We start from the raw sequence: 20836 nt of genomic DNA on the forward strand, positions 1-20836 counted from the left end.
TTTTGAGCTGTATCTCTTGCATAAACAAAAAGAATTCCTGTTTTCCTTGTGAACCAGCTCAGTCCACCGCAATCCCTCACACCTTTGTGGCCCATGAGACCCTTACTGCCAAGGAAGGTACTGAGCATTAGAGATAGGGGTGTGATAGCCCCACAACAAGCCCCATACCAGGCAGGTGGCACAGAGATGAGCCACATGTGGGGTGTAAACAGGGAGAGGCTTGGGTTGAAGGGTGCTCCATGTCCTGTATTGTTTTTAAAGCACCAATGATACATAGGCAGAGGAAGTTCAGCTCCCTTTATATAAACTTGTTTTATTAAAATTAGTATTTTCACTCAAATTTTTAAGAAATCCTTTACTTCACGTGAACAGAAGCGTCTTGCAGCAGGGCAGCTCCTTTGGCCACAGGGATTAACCACCTCCAAGCTGCCCAGTGGCCCAGGATCATGGGCCCAGCTGCCCTGCCAGCCCTGGGTGCCCCTGTTCTCTCCCCACTGCACATGGGAGGATTCTGTCCCCACGGGCTCCTGCAGGGTCAAACACACCCAAGGTGACTGCAGGAGTTAAAAATCAAACCTGTATGGCTGCTGGAAGAGGCTCCAGAGCGCAGCTCTAAGTAGCTGTGGTTTTCCAGGTTGGACTGCCTTGGAGTTCCTCCAGGGATTTCAGGGATGAGGTAGGGGATGTGATCCTACCCCTGCTGGGGCCAGAAGGACTGGGGTTCACACCCCCTTTGCCCCTATTCTCCAGGTCTTCCCAGCTGACCATTTCTAGAACCAAGAGCACTGACCATGGTGACATTTGTCTCTGGTGTCCCCCCAGGTCCACCATGACTCTCCAGATGAAGAGATGGAGATGCAGAAAACTGGGTCAAGCCCCTAGCACAGGTGGCACTCCCTTCTCTGCCACCCCTCTGGGGTCTCCTCCATGCCCCTGCAGCCAGGTTTGGGGCTCTCTGGGGCTGACAAAACCCAAGCATTCCCAACTGCTGCAACAGCTCAGCAGCCTCCACAAGTATCTTTGCCATAACTGCTGAAGAGGTCTGGTCTTATTTTTTTGTTTGTTTGTTTTTGTTTTTGTTTTGTTTTGTTTTGTTTTTTTGCTTTTCTTCTTATTTGTCTGTGGGTTTTGGGTTTTTTTTTTTTCTTTAGTTTTTTTTCTGTTTTTTTAAGAAAAAAAAAGAACTTCATTTTTAACCACAGCAGTGTGATACCAGCCTATCATCTTGGCACATACTCCCTGGGCAGCCCGGAGAAGTTTCTTCCCTTTAGGGCTTCATCCACTGTCAGGATGTATCTGTTGATAAGATCTTTCATTTCCTGGGTGAATGGCTCAAAATTCTTCTGCTTAGCACCAGACCGCTTGAAATTCCCGTCCCTGTTGTTCTCCACACAGAGCAGCCGGTCCTCTGTCACTGTCACATTCAGAAACTCCACCATCTCCTTCAGCTTGGGGATGAGGCTCTGCTTCAGGTCCTCATAATGGACAACGAGCAGGCGCTTCCCATACTTCAGCCACTCCAGGACATGGGAGGCCCACCAGGAGGCATAGCTGTTCACGAAATCTGGCCACTCTGGACCACCAGGAAACCAGGAAAATGAGACAGTTAGAGACAGTTAGCCATGCTGCATGTCAGCAATTTTCCTCTGCTTTAAACATTAATGATACCTTGATCTCTATTTGATCTTTTTGATAATTTAATTTCCTGAAGTCAAGACAGTCCTAGTGAAAGCTTTTGGGCTGGACAAAGAGCATTTTGGCTGAAATGTAACAATTTGCAGTTTGCAGTATGGGAAAGCCATTCCCAGCAGACTTTTTCTTTTTTCTGGGGGCTATTTTGTCAGTTTTTGATGAATAGGTCTTGAGTTGTGACTGATGAAAGGTGATACATCAGCTTGGGAAAGAAATGTGCTGTGACACAGGACACTTCCCCCCAGCCCTCTGCCAAGCCACAGCTGTAATGCCTAAAATATGTACAAGGAGAAAAGGAAGCCAAGTGGCTTTTCTGCTGCAGAGTCTGAATGCAGTGGGGAAATTGCAGTCACCAGCCAGTTGCCAGTCAAACACCTGAAGTGTGGCAGGCAGGTTCTGAAGCCTTTCCATGTGTTCAGGGGACACTGAATTTCAGGTCCACTTATTGCTATTATCCTTATTTTTCTGCAGTGCAGTAGCACCTGTGCAGTGCTGTAAAATATCCATCATAAAATGTCATGCTCCATTGGATCCTCCAGATTTAAGTTAGATTTCTTATGGTTATTACATGCTGTAGGGGCAAATTTTCTTCACCTCAGCCTGGCAAATGGGCTGTGCAGAGGAGCCTTGTACATGGACATGTTTTCTATGCCCAACAGTGCAGTGATGCTCCAGTGTGCCTGTGGTAATGGTGCTGCACTCCCTTCCCCTCTGGGGGTGGACATACAGCAAGACCACAATTGCTCCCACTGTGCAGGTGCCAGAGGTTTTGCCAGCTGTAGCAGGACTCAAGTCCCACTGAACTTGTTAGCAGCACTCACTCAGGTGTTAGTGTGTCCCCCCTCCCCAGCACACTGAGGAGATGGGTTCAAACCAGCTTGTGCTGGGTAATGCTCACCTTTGCTCTTCCAGTTGCGGTCAGTGGCATAGCCCAGATGCCCGGCGTATTTTCTGTTGAACTCTGCCATCAGTGATTTGTACGGGTTCCTTATCAACAGGATCGCCGAGTCGAACATTTCAATCTCTGTCTTGCCACTTTCATGTGTTTTCACACAGATGGTCCTTCTACTTCTCCAGTGGTCTTTTTCTCCTTTAAAACCTGTTTTACAAGACAGGATTGTTGGCTGTTTTGCCTGATTATATGTCTGTGCCTTTTCCAGCTAAAATCTTCCCCTACAGTGGTGTAAAGCTGGTGTGACAGTACCTGTCAGCTAAACGATGGCTGGAGCCCCAGCCACCACTCTGGACACGTGCTGGCAGCCAGGCTATCCCTCTGCTGGGGGAGGCATCCTCAGCCCCACTCTGCAATGAGGCAGCTTTTCACAGCGCTAGTGCTTGATGCTTGCTGAACCTCTGCCACTTCAGGATACTGTTCTCCCAGAGTAATTAGTAATGTTTGAAAATTTAACGTACATGTTTGCTGAAGGGTCTTACCCGCAGCATTTAGGTAACTGGTCTTTTGGACCAGCTTGTCAGGTGGGAGCAGCACGTGTGTGTGCATGGGGCAGCAGTGCAGGCAGTGTGCCCATTTGCAAATGGAGAGCCTGGCTGCTGTCTGTGAGGGCAGCTGCCTGTCAGAGCAGCGCGCTGCTGGAGCTGTCCCTGCTGCCATCTGCACTGCAGGAGGCTGCTCGGGCCAGGCATGTTTAAATTGTACCAAACATGCTGACAGCAACAGTCGTTGCTGGCTCAAGCAGAAGTATGATAGGGCAATAAGTAAAGCTCTGTGCTTTGGAAGGGCTGCCTGTGTCCCATCTCTTGGGCCCCGATACCTTTGTTGTAGAGGGCTCCATCAAAGTAATAACTTCCTGTGTAGTATCCTGTGGCGTGCTCTATCAGATGGCGTGCCCATGTATTCCCAGCCCCAGGAAAGCTTGACAAAGCAACAAACACTTTGGATTTGGTGGTTAAGAATTTCCTGTCTGTGCAGCGGGTGTCTGTGAGGAGAGAAGATACTTCATTGTTAGTATTGTGGCTTTTTAATAATTCCACATACAGCTCTTGATTATAGTTTATTGCTTCCTTCTTCTCTCTCTTAGTAGTATAGCGCATAAATTTGGTCTGGTTGTGAGTCAGCTACTTCCTAAAATTAATTCAGCTGTATGAGGCGAAAGAGATTATCCTCAAAGAGGTTTCTGCTGGCTTTGTGTAAGGCAATGATTTTTTGATAAAGCTGCAACAAACCATTGTACTTGCCAGCAAGTTGTCTTAAAAGGTGTTGCATAATGAGAGAATGGAAAGATGCATCTTCACGAGCATGATTGCAAGAGGGGAATTTAGAGAAAGACTGTTTCCTAAATTGCTGCCCGTGTGGTGATACCCACTACTGTGGCTCCGACTGCTGTAAACGAGGTCACTTTTACCCACTGCAGAAGGGGCACAGGGGCTGTTCCCAGCAGCGGTGGCCCCGGCACAGCGAGGCTGGAGCTTGTACCTTGCACAGGTGTCTGATAGACCAGGCAGTAGCGTCCCCCAGCAGCGCTGCTGGCGTTGTGGCTCCCGCTGCAGCGCCGCCCGTCCGTGCCCTCGCGCAGCGAGAAGCGCCTGGTGGGGTATCCGCAGTAGCATTCCTGCCCTCGGATCACGGCCAGCGGGAACTCCTGCAAAAGAGGGAAAACAGATCAGTGTGTAAATGCCATGGCATCAGCAGCCTGCAGGGAATGCTGCTGCCATGCAAAGAAAATAAATCTTCACAAGGCCACTGCCAAGATCAAAGCATTGTCATTCTAAAGCTCATGCTACTTTCCTGTTACTGTCTTTGTATTTGTAAATTTTGAAATTCACCTTGCTTCTAGATAGGAAGCCTACTAAGGTGTGCAATCATGAGAAAGTTAGTGTTGTTTGCAAGGAATAAATTCCTAAGGAAAATTCTTGTCTGTAAGAAGTGTTTTTTAATGGATTTGATGCAGAATAAATCAGATTTTGGTGTACCAATATTATTAAGGAAGGGTAACAGGCTGCAAAGCTGTGTAGGGGTGGGGTACTAAACCCTAGCTGATGGGCTAATACTGGTAAAAATTAAAACAATTTTGAGGGAAATGTGCTAAATATTTGCCAAAGAAATTAGCAGTTGCTTACTGGCCCTAAAATTCAGGGTTTTTACAGTTTACCAGAAAGATTTGGGTTGCCTTAGAGTCCCCCATGGGCTCTCTTGGTGGCATGGGGCTGTGTGGGCGGGCTGAAGGAAGTTCAGGGAGTATTTGAGCGCAGAATGTTCCAGTCCATCTATTCCATATCAACACTTTTTGCCTTTTAAAAGTCTTTCGGAGTCTGGGAGCATGTGACAGGACTGCTGAGCAGCTTATCTCTTGCTCTTTCCCATGCATTCATCCTCTGATAAGGAGTCGAATGCAACTCGTGTGCTATGTGTGCCCAACAGCCAACATTTACTTAGCGAATGAGATATGACATTGTCAAAAACTATTTACAGATTTGATCCAAGGGCAAAACAGTTCTGGGTTTGCTTGCAAACAGAAATTTTTCCTTTACAATGAAGCAGTGTTTCTCAGTTTGAGAAATTAGTAAGTGTCCCGGCCCTCAAACAGAGCCTAGAATAAAAGTGTTCCTTATACCTCATGCCAAGCAGCCTCTGCAAGTAATGAACTCTTCTGGAAGGGTGGAAGTTCTGTGAGGCAACAGAATAACTGCTCCTCTGTACACCTGCATCTTCAGAAGGTGATCAGTGCAGGGTGCCAGTGGTGCAGTGTCTGTCCCCAGGGCAGGCTGACCCTCACCTGCACAATCTTCCCACAGGTTGGGCAGCACATGAGTGAGGAAGGAGAGAAATCTGGAGTGGATTTTGCATGAGAAATATCAAAATTTTTCTAATATCCAGTCTAAACCTCCCCTGGTACAACTTGAGGCCATTTGCTTATTCAGTGGGAGAGGAGGTTGCACTGAGGCCATGGGTCCTGGTCAAAGCACTGTAATCAGCCAGGTAATAGTTTTAATCAATTTTGTGATGCTGCAAAAAGTAATTGAACGTTGAGTTTAGTGCATGAGGCTGAATGAGGCTGCAGGCAAAATCTGACCATTTAGTGAACCCTGTGTAGAAAAAACCAGCCCCATTAGAGTGGGGAGGAAGGGAAGGGAACCAACAGCCACTAAGGCAGAGGTGCCCTGCCTGTGCCCTGTGATGGCTCCCTGAGTGGAGCCGGCTCCCTTGGAGGGCACTGGAGCCAGGTTTGGGATGCTGCCAGCCCACATCCACCCTCTGGCATCATGTCTCCCTATGAGCTGCAGCCACCTCCCCCGGGGGCAGATGTGGCTCAGGGCTTGATTGGAATGTGACACGGAAACGGTATCGATTTCCTCTCGGTCGATACTCATTACTTAGAGCAGCTTGCCTGTGTATCATGTCTGGTGGCACCACTCTCATGACTTTCCCTCCCGCCATCCCCACTCTAGCAGTTGGACCAGATGCATCACTGGGTATTTACTCTGATGAGTTTTGTCCTTTAGAAACTCATTTGCAAATTCAAAGCTCTAAGGCACTAATCTCTGTCCTTCCCTCAGTAGATTAGAATTTAAAATAACAATAAAAGAAAGGATGTGAAATGAGAACTGTTCTTACTTTCTTGGAGCAAAATTCAGAGCACATCTCCACCGTCAAATTGGGCTGTATCAAAGAGGCTGGAAAGGTGTCTGTTAAATTTTCTGGAGCTCTAAAACATCCTCGATAGATAACATTCCTTCCTGTGGGGATATGAAATAGGTTTCTCTTAAGAAAACTATGTCCGTAGTATCCTGCCTCTTTTAAAGAATAATATTAGGTTCAGAAGTCAAAAATAATAAAATAAATTTTATATCACAAAGGCTGCAGAAATAAGAGAAACTGTAATATACTGTATAAGAAGGTGTTGCAAATCGTGTGGTATTGAAAGGAGCACATGCCTTTATCTCTGCCACGGGAAGCAGCGCTGCAGCACCGAATTTGAGTTAAATTCCACCAGTGGAGGGCATTGCTATTGTTTGCAGGTCCCAGTTTCCTCTGAAGACCTGCTTTCCCCTCCATGAGTTAAAAGCCCTGATAAAAATCTACAAAACTTCTGCATCAGAAAAGGAAAGGAACGGAAATGACTCCTGAAAACCCCACCACGCCACCGGACCCATTTTCCTCTTCAGCTGCCCCTCTGCTCCCATGCCTTTTCGGGCCAAGGGAGTTTGCTGCAGCCTTTCAGACCCTGAAGCGAGTTTTTGTCAGCTGCCTGGGGAGACCAGGCAGCTGTGTCTTCACTGTGTCTTCAGCACCAGCCTCTGATTTCACCTGCTTCTGTAGAAACACCACAGAGCTTGGCACTATTGCAGTTGCTCCCTTAAACGGTATTGCCAGAACTGATGTGGGAAGTGAGTTGAATGACAGGAGAGACGTGGTGCAGTTACAAAAAAAAATTGGTTCTGCATTAATTTCTTGGCAGAAATTTCTCTAGCAAGAGCCTAGAGCAATCTAAGGAGAAGCTGCTTAAATTTTATTCTTGTAACTATTCAGATAATTTACTAGAAGCAGAGCTGGATCTCTGGGACGATGTGAAAATAAAATAACTCCACCCAAGCTGGAAGGAACAGGAGTCGACTCAGGACCAGGTCCCTTTGAGCATGGCACCAAAGAATAAAAGGAGTGTTTGGACTTCTCAGAATGTTCTTGAAAGGTCTTCTACTAAATTTCACACTGATATATAATTCCTGAAACAAAATGTTTACAGACATGTTTAGCGCTTTCTCAGCGGTCAGGAAGAAATCTTAACCTGCCTACAAGCGCATCGGGAGGGAGCAGGATGCATCCGTGGATTACACTGGAAACAGCCGGATCTGTGTGGTCTGCCCACGTTTTTGGGGGGAAGGACACCCTGAGGCACGCAGGACTGTGGCACTCTGGCTGCCACAGCTGCACACTCTGGGCTTCCTTACCATGGCATGGGGGCAGGAGTCGGGGGAGAGACCGAGAGGGGCGACAGCAAACCCTGTCTGGAAAGGTTTAAGTGGAGATGTCACTGAATCTGCTCCCTGTAAAAGACTTATGTGAGGTCTGTGCTCTATAGTACACAGTGTAAATCATGGGGGCCTTTAGAGTCTCAGAGTTACATTCTAACATACTTGTTCGCTGTGATTAATACTTCTGTTGGCCCCTCAACTGGTTTGTGTCAGGGGGATTCTTCAAACAGGCAACTGTCAGGTATTACTAAGGGCAAGAAAATTACAACTCTAGCTTCAGGCTAGACTAATTTGAGGAGTAATTAATTAATACTTTAAAAAAAATTAAATGCTGTCTTTTCCTGAGGAATGTGTATATATATTTCATACTGGAGGTTTAAACAGTGATGCATGTCCTGGGAAACCTGCCAACATGCCTGTCATCCTGACAGTAGCAATTTAGGTCTGTGTACCTTTGATATATAATTTATATGTAGCTGGTTGGATTATTGTACAAACCTTGACTTGTCTTTAAGAAGAAATGAAGGACCATCAATACTGGCACAACCTAAGGTCTTGGTGCTTCTTCTCAGCAAATAATATCCATAAGGTCTTGTGAGCTTGCCAATTGCAAAGAGTGATCAGCAGTTTAGATCTCTTATGTGGTTTGTGTTTGCCTAAAGGTTTATCCACGGAGTCCCCCATGGCAGCTAACTGAACGATGGGGTAACGATAGATTATCTAAAGATGGAACAAAATTCCCAACTCCTGCTGAAACAGAACTCCATGGAAAAGCAAAACTCTGGTCTCATTTCTCTCAGAAAAGGGATTGATGTGGCTTTTTCTGGCCCCTGCTTATTCCTCACAGTCACAGATTACTCATTTTGTTTAGGATCATCTGAGCATAGGGTGGCCTTGATCTGAATAATTTTCTGCCCTCCTGTTACAGGGCACCTCTTCCAAGGCTGTTTCTTAAACATACATGGGTTTGTACCCCTTCAGCAGAAACCAAAGGGAATGGGTTTTTCAGCTGTAATTGTGCTTCTGTTGCAGTCACTCAGCACTGTGTTGAGTTTCCTCCCTGGTGGCAGGAACCTCGTCTGTGGCAGCCCTGAGGCAGCGTGCCAGGCACATGTCCCTGCTCTGGGGTGCTGAGCAGCACTGCTATTCTGGGTAGGAGCCAGGAACCAGACCAGCAGCAAATGGACATTGTGCCCTTCAGGCACCTTTGTTCTTTGCCGCTTCAAACTCTGGTGACAAACGGAGTGAGACAAGCAGCAGGGACAGCCTGGCCGTGACATCTGTCCCTCGTGGCCTCCCCTGCCCGGTCGCACGCCCACTTACGCAGTGGCCTGGCTCCTGCCCGCAGCTGCTCCACGCTGTAGACCGAGAGCCGGTTCAGCCCTCCGCACACGGAGCCCTTCTCGCCCTTGCACTCGCTGCTGCACTCCTCGGCCTTGGCGGCGGCGGCCGGCAGCGTGTTCCCGCAGTAGCACTCAGCTCCGAACGCCAGGCCCGCGTAGCTGTAAGCTCTGCAAGCAGAAAACCGGCCACTGGCACAGAGGGGCCCGTCTGCTCCCCGGCCTGTACCTGAGGGCACGAGCCTGTCCCCGTGTCCCTGCATACAGCCTGTGCTCCTGCTGCCTTGCTCTGGAGCTGGGTGCATCCTGGAGACAGCGTGGCCTCCTCAGCAGGGCAGCCCCTCAACAAGACATGGGCTAGAGACCAATGTCTATCAAAAGATATCTATCTTACAATGACTCTTTAACCAAACAGTAATTTTTGTCCAGGACAATAGAGAATATAATGTAAGTAGCCACGGTGCCATAGAGAATAGAGAGCATTGTAGCAGTCTGCTTCAAGCAGAGAAGCAGACCTATGCTGTGCCTGAAAGTATGAGATAATAATTGTTGTCATAGATGCTGTATGTTTAACATAGGAATGCTTTTCCCATTTCAAATTCAGTTCCACTTATTGTCAAAGAAGAGAAAACTTGCAGTGAAAAAACACCACTCACCTCTCAGCACAAGCTTCCTGACAGTGACCTACTGTCATTTTTCTTAAGTCATAAAAGACAGCTCCCTTCAGTGTCCTCTCCCTCGAATCGTGAGTGAAGCAGCCCATGTAGGTGCCTGTGTGCATGCAAGACCAGGGTTAGGCAATGCATATGGGATGAAAGGGAAAAACCCATCCCAGGCTTATCCAGTGCCTCAAGCTGCAAGCAGGACTGCATTTGGTCAAGTCCCAACCTGTCTGGGGTCCCACACCCTCTGCAGACCGCTCCATTGCTGCTGAACCTTGGTAAGGGGTCAGTGCCATTGTCCCGTGGAAGTGGGCTAAAAGGAAATGAGACTCTCCCTTCCACAGCGGTTGCATACCCAGGTCCCCAACCCACCCAGGACTGCAGCTCCTGCATGCAGCTGCTGTCTGCTCAACTCCCTCCTTGGGGTGACAAAACATGGCACTTCTCTAAAGTACGGGAGAATGTCGCCTTCAAATGCTAAAAACTTCCAGAAATCCTGTTGGATTTCTCCCAAGTGTTCTTTAAAATCTCTAGTTGATAATGAGATGGTGCAAGAGAAATATTAAGAAAATCAATTTTCTTTGGATATATAGAGTTACATTAAAGCTGTAATGGAAAGATAAATTCACTTTTAACTAGGCAGCACAATGTAGCCATCACACTGAGCTATCTCCTCCCTGGTGCAAAGGAATCTCTTCAAATATGTCTTGCTTTACTTAGCATAGGAAAGATAAATGTTTCTCTTAGACTTGCATTCAGTGCTCAGCCTAATTTTTGTTGTCATGAACAAAATACTGTAAAAATCCAGGCCATTTTTTAATATACAATTGCAACGATGATGTGGAGTCCCACTATTATACAGCAGTTGTATGTCTATAAGTACATTTTATCATCAAAATATGAAGGAAAAAAGGAAATTTTATTTTAGAAATAACAACATTGAGATGATAACACAGGGAAATTGACTAATGTAAGCACACATTAAATAATGTGGATAGGAAAAGAATGTATGGTGAAAAGTGAAACTAAAAAACATTTTATTAACTAATTCACAAGAAAAAGGAAGTTTGAGTTGCTCCATCAGGGATTTTGGAGCCAGGAACAGTAAATCAAACGTTTCAATATCACAAACACCACAGTAGACTCAAAGACCTGCACACGGTAATTTGCCAACATGTAATTAGAAAATTCACAAGCTGTGAACACACACCCCCAGCACACCATTAACGAGGTGGGAGTCATGCACTTGCAACGAAGATGCTCCACATTTTACTGGAGACTTTTGATTTGGGCACTTTGACTCAAACCTGTAGCAGCAGAAAACTGAGGATGTGGGGCCAAAGAGCCTGAGTGGGGGTCCTGGGCAGGCCAGCCACCATGTGCCCTCCTCCCTGTGTCCCTCCCACGCCACCACCAGTCTGGCAGCATTTCTCATTCACATCCTCCCATGAATGAGTCACAGAGATGCCACAGTCTCAGAGCAGCATGTCATGTTGTGTCAGCAATACAATCCCTGTCACCTCTGCATCCTGTTCAATGGCAGAACCAGGCATGGGGAACTGGAAAACTCCATCCACTGCGAGCAATCAGAACAGAAAACTCTCACAGTTGTACTAACAGTATTTGTCAGTGTCTCTGTCAGGAAAAGTGTGGTCCCTACCCTGAGCCACTTGCAATGTCAGCAGGTGAGAGCCTGACCTGGAGAAAAAAAGGACTTGGATTTTCTCACCAAAGGGTGCGTGCTCCTGGGTGGAGACAGAGTGAGGTAAAGTGAGCTGGGAGGTTCACAGCAGGATGGGGACATGCCATGGTTTGTGGCTTGGGTGAAGGGTCTGCCCAGGGAAGCCTTTGAAGGGCTGGCTAGCAGCCCCTGGGGCAGAGCTGTACTGCCTCATGAGGATGACGCCTCTGGGGTGCTCAAGCCCAGCCTCCACGGTCAGCAACGCTGCTCTGCTGAGCAGCAACCACAGGGCATCACTGAAACATCATTAAGCATTATAAGCACGGAGGAGTTCATTAGGTCTTGAAAGGGATCCATAATGAAATAACAAGCCTCTAAGTTTACTAGAAATGAATTGGAGAAGATAACATGCTCTACATAGGTAGTTAAGTTTTAATTAATTACCTTCAAAGGCATTCCAGTGCTTGTTAACAATATTGTTATTAATAATGTCCCTTCATGTTCAATCAGATATTCAAATGATGTATATTTGAATCTACAGTTCAATATGGTGAGATGTACAAGTAAATAGTCCTTCTGGCCCCTCTCATCAGTAGCTAGAACCTCAGCAATGCACTGGCTGAGCAGTTCTCAGTCTCTCTGCCACCAAAATCTGCCACCAACAGGGTGTTCTGAAGCATCTGTGGAGCAGTTCCAGCTTGGAGCTTCAGGTAACTCCAGCAGTTCAGTTTGCCTCACTCACACTGTATGACTCATCTCCCACCACTATCACCTTCTCATTCCCATTTCTAGAGACAACTCCCTCAGTAAGTAGCACAATGTGGCACCCATTTTGTGGGATTTTGTGCCCTTCTGTTTGGGCAAATTTATTCAACAAACTAAAAAGCAGTTCTGAAATGTAGTGTCTAGTCATCCAGATCCCATTCCTGTTTTATTGTCAGTGAAACATCTCCAAGAACAACTAATTCTAAAAGGCAAAGCATCAAAGATTACAACTCATACTTTGCATCTGTAGTGAGGGCACAGCAGTCACCCAGCATGGATCCTTTGTACTTTGGCCTAGGGATATGCCTACAAGCTGTTTTGAAAGTGGTGATGAGCAAGGAGGAAGGCAGACCTGCAGGGCTGGTGGGGATCAGCAAAGTGCAACCTATGTGTGTGCCAGGAAACGGGCAGGGTCCGTCCCTTACCTTTGTGCTCAGCAGCGTGCTTCATTGCTTTAAGCCCCGCTGTCTGCAGGGGCTCCTGGTCGCTGCTGAACCTGTGGAACCACCTTCTCCTCAGCTGCCTGAGCTCCGAGTTGCGGGACATGAGCCAGTGCGGGCCGTGCTGCTGGCCCAGGGCTGCCTCCTGCAGCGCATCCGTGCCCACCAGCAGCCGGGGGTTCTGCAGGCTCCTGGGCTCTGTCATGCCAACCCTGCTCATCTCCTCGGGCACCGGCAGGGCCTGGTTACCGGGGGTCCCACGGGAACCTTGCTGGAGAACCAAGCGGGTCCGCTGCAGTAGCAAGAGGCTGCCAGCCATCAGGTAAGCTGCTGTGAGGAAGAAGAGCAGAAACTGGATCCGACGGAGAAACTTCTGTAGCCTGAAGAAAGCTTTGGCCATGCCCTTACTGAAACTGGCCCTTCACGCTTCCCAACAGGCCTCCAAAATCTTCGCCTGGCCAGACACTCATTCCTCCCATAAGTTCAGCCCATCACTTGGGTGCCTTCTCGTGATGAAAAGCTTCTCCCAGCTGTCTGCAGCAGAGACCAGCCTGCTGTGGCACTGCTGCCAGCCTCAGGCACCTGGCTGCCCCAGGGGCTCCGTGGGCACCCGGGCTGGTGCCTTCATCGTGCCCTGCCGAGCTGCCGAACCGCCGATGCTGAAACCTGAAACACCAAGGGGTGTAAGGCTGGTTCACATCCAAATTGAAAACATCCACCATCAGGGTGACTTTCCCCCACCCACCCCTTTTGGCTTTATCTGAGCATTTCTCCATCTGTTGTTTATAATTATGCACGTTAAGAACTATAGTCGAATGAGAACGATTGATTGAGCTCAACCAAGTTTCAGATCTTCAGACTTTTTTCTTTTCTTTCTTTTAACTTGGAATGCACAAGAAATACCTTAATGATGAGGTTATTTCTCTTGGAATGTTTGGAAAATAAGTTCTTTATTTTCTTTTATCAATAGCCAACATCTCCATCCTTTGTCACTGGATGAACAGGCATCTTTTTAGGGAGGTATTACCAAATTCCTTCCTTTCAGCTAAACAGTAGCTCAGCTACAAATGAAGATCAGAAGGAAACAGAAGTGTGGGTGTGTGGGAGGAAAAAAGAAATTGCATCAACTCACAATAGATAAGATAATAATTATTAATCTCTGTGCAGCACAAAGAAGTTGGGCTTTATGTTGGAAGGATATTTGGAGGTTCTGTGTGTGTTGCTTTAACAGAAACCAGAGATCCTGCTATATTTTTTTTAGTGAATTCATATTGCCAACTGTTGATGTGGGAATGTGTGTGGAGAAAAACTAGGGAATGTTTGAAAAAATTTCAGCTCAAGTTCAGCAGATCTCTCTTGACTGTTGCTGAGCCTTGCAGCTTTAGTTGTGCTGATGTGTATCACGATGGGATTGTCTGGGCAAGAAAAGCTCCTTTGTACTCTAGGGAACCTTTAACCTCCCGTGGCAAATAAAAGCTGGCATATCCCCATAAATTCCTGTTTTCCCAGTCTATCCTTTCTCTGTGGAGCCAGGCAAGTGTTGAGAAAAGATGCAGTGTTTTCCAGAAAAGAAAATATTATGACTTTTGCTTAGCTTGCAGTTGGGGCACACTCCTGAAATCCACAGTCCTAGCAACGAACATCTGCTCACTTATGCTGCTTTATTAAATAAATGTTACCAAATTAGTCTCCACCCATTCAATTTTTCATTTGGTTGTGCAAATTCTTTCTTTCTTATATAGCAACCAAACCAAAGATCCAAAACTTCTGCGACAAAAATAAATTAAGGCTCAGTTAAATCTTTTGTCAGTTGAGCCTGAATTTCTTTTTGTGACTTTTAGCCTCAATTCCTAAATGAGCCTGTCACAAGCCAGGAGTCTCTGTCTCTAATTTTACAGTTCAGGTGATCTTGAAGACCTGATTTAGGTACTCTTATTACTGGTATTTTTTGAAGTACATGTATGCTGATTTTAACTGTAGAGGACTGAGTAATATCCAGAAGTATTCAATGTGCTGATTGCTACTCTTTCTCCAAGGGCTGGTGAGCACAAGCAGGTGCAAAGCACTGCCAAGCTGTAGCATCTTCAGTGAATTCTGACTGCTCTCTCTACAGCAGAAGTCACACACCTCCCTTCGGATCAGCTCCAAAGCCAAAGAAAATGCATTGATTTACACCAGCTCAAGAGCTGACCCCTAGAGTTAAATCTCTGATCAATGTTGTGAGTGCTCAAGAATTGCAGTAAAAGGGTCAGATGTACCGAGACAAATGAATGGAAAATTAGCCATAATTAGATCCTGCAGGATGTTACTGCACTAATTCATCTGAAGCAATACTGTCTATGAGCATAGGTGGGATTTGATTCACTAGTTGTTCCTGCCGGTTGTTCCTGCCACGGGGCTACTGTAAACTCGAGCTGTTCGCAGTGGAGGCTGTGTGATCTGAAAGCAAGCAGCGTGCAGGTATCAGCCAGCTGGGATTTGGGCTGGGGATGACCGTGCTCCGTGCAGAACCTCGCGCTGGGGCTGGCTCTGCAGGGCAGGTGCCCGCGGGGGCCGGGCTCTGCACGCTGCCCAAGGCAGCGCTGCCCAGGGGAGCTGCTGAGAACCTCAGCGGGGAGGGGGCAATGGCTGCACTCACACACCAGCTCAAAAGGTTTAAGATTTCCCCCTGCCAGCAGAAAGATAAGACTGGATGAATATATCAGATTTGCAGTCATTTCTGCCCATCTGTAATTGAGGGTTTCACAGCTTTTTTGGTTTATTCACCTAGAGAGAGATGCTTCAGGCCCAAGTTCTCAGATGAGTCCTTGTTGCTGGTGTTGGAGAGGCTGTGCTGGGATAGCTGGAGCTTTCTGGCTCATCAAGCAGTGCCCACAGCTTGGCTGGAGAAGGGCCATCAAGACCATGTAGCAAAGGTCAGGCACATTATGCTTGAAACGGCATCACCGGGCCAATTTAGTCCCTTTTAATGCCACTTGTGTGGTTGGTCAGTGGATTTTGATAGAGTTTCTCCATGCTTGCTGTGATGTAAAATGGAACAGCTGGAGGTCACATCAATGCCAGGATGAGAGGATCTGGCACTTGCCTGGGCAGCACGTGGCAATGCCTCCTGGAGCCAAGGGAGACTAGTCTGGCCAATGCCTGCCCAAACATCACCTGGGCAGGGCATAATGTTCTGCCTCCACATGAACAGCATGGAAAGCTTGCTGTGCATCAGCAGAACTGGGGAAAACACCCAAGGTATTGGACCTAAATGAACTGTGCAGCAGGCTCTGCATCCAAGCAACAAGAAATGTTTGTCATTGCTCCTAGTGCTCTGCCAAGTTTGTTTATGTATTTGTTTGTTTAGTAAGGAGAAGCTGTTTCGGAGTCTCAAAGGGGTAACTTTGCCCTTGCCCAGTGGCTGAAAAAGTTTAAATGGCACGATGCAATTTTGCTGCATTCAACAGGATGTGTACGAATTACCTCCAGATGCACTCACCCTTAGAGCAGTTGCCATGACAGTACATCCTAGTAAAACCCAACCAAATAAATAAGCAGACTCTCCGCCCACAACCACTGCTGCAAATGTGCAACTCAAAAATTAAATGTTGCTTTTTAGTAGGGAAATAGCAAACTGCTGCTGAAAAAAAACTGTCATTTGATTTTTCCATAAACTGCATATTGCAATATCATCAAAGTATGCCTAAAAGAGCTGAAGTGCATCACTTCTGATGATTATATTTAAAAGGAAAGACTAAGGAGGAAATAACTAGTATCTGTAATAGAAAATGCGGCATTTGTCTTTTTCATGCGTGTTTCACCTAGAATGAATTAAGCTAAATGAAAGAAAACAAGTCTTCTATCCCTGTTTATCAGTTCTCACAGCCAAAGGGTCTTAGAACCATAAGAATTGGAAGTTGTAAGTAAAATCATAAAATTATAATTGAAAGGACAATGATGGATAATTGATGGGCAGTCAGAACTGTTAAATGGCAGAGGAGACCTCTAGGTGAAGAGGGCAATGAAAGGGTTAACACTGCACTGAAAAAAGGGCAATAATTAGCACTGGAAATTATCAGCTTTGGGCATGCTGAGTGGAAGCATAGATCTACAGGGTGCTGGGACTTCAGCAGGGAAAGGATCTCTTGCTACCAAAAAAGTTGCTATAAGGAAAAGCAGATCAGTACCTTGCTTCCAAAATGAACTTGCAAAATGTGACAGAGGATATCACACTAGGCAGCTGCATTAATGTATTTGTAGAGAGAAATAAAAGAAACATCATAAAGTTCTTGGCAATTCTACTTTCCTAGCTGAAGGAGCTTTTTCAGTCTTTTTAAGGGAAGACTGAATATTTTCGGTGAATGCTGGTAAAGGCTGAAGACATTGAAAAACAGCCCCAGATTTGCAGGTGAAGGGTTGCTTAACTGAGGACTGTCCCTTGATGTGTGCTCAGTGCAGAAGATTAAGTCAGTGCTGCATTGACAGCTGCAGGTCATCAAGAGTTGGTCCTTGTCTAAAGACCAGCAGGATTTTGCAAATTCAGAGTTGTTGGCAAGGAAGCAAGATGATTTTTCCTGTTGTAAACTGAAGGGAATTGGACTCATGATTACTATTTTTAGAAAAATCCATCCCTCTTCAATGTCTCTCCTTTCTTTTGTCAGCTTTCTTTGAGGACAAATGCAGTCAGGCCTCAGCTGAAGGATTCTGTCTTGCAGCCTTTTCCTTGGATACACACTGCCATTTTCTCAGTGTTTTGGAAAGTCAAGACAAATATCGAATTGTGTGAATGCACATAGGAAGTAAAACGCTTAAGAAACCACAGATTTGATGTTGGGACCCTGTCAACTATTTGCAGTTCCCTTTATTCCAATCATTCTGAGAAACTTCAACCACTTTTTACAATTTACAAAATTTTCCTTGCTAGACGATGTGTCTCTGCTGACCCCACAAGTCTCCCAACAGGGGAGGTCTGCCAACAAGCTGGAAATTAGGTAGAAGCACCCAAATTTCTCCACATGCTGTGGTGACAAGTCTTGCAGCTTGAGAGGGCTCTCCAGTGAGTTTACCATTGCTTGCTACACGTGGGCTTGATACAAGATGTAATCAGATTGCAACGTTATCTTTGATGGTGAGATTGTGTTAAAAACCTTTAATAACACTGAACTGTGATAAATAAGAAAAAAATACTTATGTGGAGTTAGCAGAAAGATGGAGAAAAACTCTATAGTTCATGAACTGGTCAAATCAAGTTGAAAGTAACACAAATTTAAAATATATATTATACCATTTTACAGAGACAGATAATTGAGCTTTGGAAGGGAAAGGCAATGCCACAGAGCAGAGCTGCAGCCTGAGGCTGGAGAAGTTGGCACTAACTTGTGCAAATCCTATCCCAGTGGCTCTTTCACCAAATATTTGGCTTTTTAAGACCCATTTTTTAGCATACATAGGTATAAATGCAGACAATAATGTTGTTGGTGAGCCTGAGGTGAGGGATGCAGAGGAGCCTGTGGGAGGCAGATGGTCCAGCACGGCTTATTGTGAGAGTGCTGACTCGGAAAGTGCTAAGGGACAGCTTGAGCAGAGATCACACCATGGCATTTCTCCATTAATCCCACACTTTTTACCTAGCTCAAGTCATAATGCAGTAACCAGCAAGACTAATTCCATGCCAGTATGGAAGAGTTGCATGCAGACACATGCATACACGCATTTCAGGTGCACATGTGCATCCACATCCATGTGTGTACATTCTGTAAACAGAGTGATGTGTGCTCCAGAGGTAACACACAGTCTGCTGTCACCATTCTCTGATAAACTGAAAGCTTTCAGCAAACTGTTACTGTATTTCAAAAGATTTAATTAGCAATAAAACATTCATGTATGATGTACGTTCTTAGGTATTAAAAGAGATCAACCACCGAGCAAATGATTCTCTATCTGCAGTTTCCAAAAGCTCCTATGTGGTCTGTGGCTGAAGTTTTGCACAAGAATGTTGTAACAAATGCACCATATATTTATGTATATATTTATGTTTGCCTTAGCCCACAGGATCTACAGATGAGATCTTTCCCTGTGTGCAAGGAAATCTACTAGAATTAAAATAACATACAGCTCTGTAACTTAATCATAGGTGTTTTAGAAGTGTCTTTCATAAACCCTTCAATATCTGAATTCCTGCAACATTCATCTACTAAACATTGATAGAGTCTACTTATTCAGCACAGTGATGCTCCAGAAACTGTGGGAGAAGCTGAGCATTCCAGCCTGCCTCACTAGGCTGTCACACACACACACACTGGCAGTATCCATTGCTGACTTTTCAAGTCAAATGTTCCATGGATGCTGGGGAAGGGCATCTCGAGAGCAACCTGCAGCCTTTGTAAATAATGCCGCTCAGCCCCTTTACTTAGATGCTGTGGATTAATTTAGTAAAACAAATAGTCATTGAGACTACAATGAATGCTGATACCTCAGCCTCGAAAAAGTTGTCCGGTTCCTGCTCGTGCCCAGGCCAGCTGGCACACGGCTCGCAGAGGCAGATACTGAACGGTGTAAGAAAAAGAGGAAAAACCTCACCTTTCTTTTGTGGCTGAGGAGCCCCTGTTGTAGCCAGGCAAAGTCCTGTACAATCCAGTGAAATATTACAAAAGGCCGTAATGCATATCTGAAAAGCTGATAAATCCTGCTCCCTCTGCCCTTCCCTACTAATCCTGCTGCTGCCTCCCGCTTCCAGCGCCGTAATCCTGCGCGCCGCGCTCGGTGCCGTGCCCGGGTCTGCGGCGCTGCGCTCCCTCCCGCTGCCCTGCCGGGCGCTCGCCCAGCCCCTCTCCGCGCCCGCTCACCGCTGCCGCCGTGTCCCTCCAGGGCTCCCCGCGGCTCTCCGGGCTCCCTGCGGCTCTCCGGGCTCCCTGCGGCTCAGCGGGCCGGGGCGCCGGGGTCCTGCGCCCTGCGGGAGCCGGCCGGAGCGAGCCGCTCCATGGCCTCCTGCGCCAACAGGCAGGATGGAAGCGGCGTCCGCGCTGCGCTGCCAAAATCCTCAGGCACAGCCAGTGCGCTCGTGTTTCATAACGCTCCCCTGCCCGGGGAAGCAGCCTCTCCTCTAAGGCTGCTTCACAGCAGAGCTCTGCAGCCTTCTGCAGCTGCCGACGGTTGCAGACCTACCCATTCCCTCTGCCTGGCTGTTTGTCCAAACGCACGGATGGCTGCATCGGCAGAGAGCTGAGTGGCAGCAGCAGCAGCAGCGAGAAGCCCTAATGCGATCAGCTGAACGGATGCTCCGTGTTTGTTTCTCGTGCCTCTTCCCACTAGGGGCACATCCCTTCAGAGCTGCCCCTCTGGAGACCCGGGCCCCTTCCCAACAGGTCGAGAGGGTCCCGGGAAAGCGAGCCCCTGACCGCCTCCCAGCACCAGCTTGGAGATTTCGGGCAGAAAATTGTTATTCTGGGCACAGGTGGCTGGAAATAAATTATTTATAAATGTGAGAGCTGAAAGGCAGTTGCCGGTGTGCTCAGGATTGCCTGCACTGCCACCTTCCCCGCATGTTCCAGCTCTGTCCTGCTGCTCCTTCACGCAGAGATTGAGCAACTGATAATTATTCTTAAAGCATCTGCATTTAAATGGGTGCTGGCTGCACCCCTGCTAGGGTTTTGAAAATACCCTATGGTCTACACATATTTAATGAAACCTGTGGAGATCCATCTCTGGGAGTCAAAACAGAACATGGTTATGGGACCAACCTTTGGTTCTTCTCTGTGCCAGAGAGTGTGGATCAGAAACATCAGACCCAACACCTGCCTGGCTGTAAGAAAACAGCACTCGGGGTTTCTTGGATGTGGGAGGAAAGAGGGAATAGGAATGCCACCTGGGGACTGATCCTATTTCCTCTCAGTATGCTGCACATTGCTTCATGCTCTGACCAGTCCCATGGACTTGAGTGATGCAGGGGTGTGCCTGTCTCCATGCAGTGCACCCCATGAGTGGGGTCTGAACCCCACAATGGGATGCTGACACTATTTAAATGACACTTGGCTTTCCCATCTCCGCATGACGTTGGAGAAGAGGAACCTGGTTGTTCATCTCAACATGAACGACTGAAGTGCTTTTGCTCATAACCAGTGTTCTCTGGGACCTGATGGACTGAGAGGGCTGCAGTCCTAGAGTGATTTGGTGAATTTTGATTAACAGAAAACCCTGAGGCTTAGCAGTGTAACACTCAAATTTTAAAATGCTGATGTGTGGAGGTCTATTCTCAACCCTAAGAAGATGTGCGTCTGTTAGATTGCAACCCATCCAACCTTCATGTAGGTGTACAGCTTTAAGGCTGAAAAATTGTGAAATTAA

General features: G+C 46.8%; 1 protein-coding gene and 1 long non-coding RNA gene across 5 annotated transcripts in view; one reads left to right on the forward strand and one right to left on the reverse strand.

Annotated features, from left to right (window-relative positions):
• The window catches only part of LOC139599885 (uncharacterized), a 134379-nt gene that overhangs the window by 45355 nt on the left and 68188 nt on the right, over nt 1–20836 (forward strand). The gene's annotated exons all lie outside the window — the stretch shown is intronic.
• On the reverse strand, nt 1049–20066 carry WSCD1 (WSC domain containing 1). Of its 3 annotated transcripts, none has more exons than XM_071448089.1 (9): nt 19658–20066; nt 12497–13177; nt 9620–9734; nt 8947–9134; nt 6266–6387; nt 4127–4292; nt 3465–3629; nt 2591–2791; nt 1049–1573 (listed from the first exon to the last, which is right to left on the reverse strand). In XM_071448089.1, the coding sequence occupies exons 2-9, from the start codon at nt 12909–12911 to the stop codon at nt 1221–1223; spliced, it is 1725 nt and encodes a 574-aa protein (XP_071304190.1). In that variant the 5' UTR covers nt 12912–13177; nt 19658–20066; the 3' UTR covers nt 1049–1220. The 3 variants fall into 3 exon arrangements, with proteins under 3 accessions (XP_071304190.1, XP_071304188.1, XP_071304189.1); XM_071448087.1 differs by having other exon boundaries at nt 19339–20066; XM_071448088.1 differs by lacking the exon at nt 19658–20066 and adding an exon at nt 19073–19294.

Source organism: Agelaius tricolor, unplaced genomic scaffold (genome assembly GCF_023055355.1).
Source record: "Agelaius tricolor isolate 1412-34295 unplaced genomic scaffold, bAgeTri1.0.p SCAF_25, whole genome shotgun sequence".
Lineage (NCBI taxonomy): Eukaryota > Metazoa > Chordata > Aves > Passeriformes > Icteridae > Agelaius > Agelaius tricolor.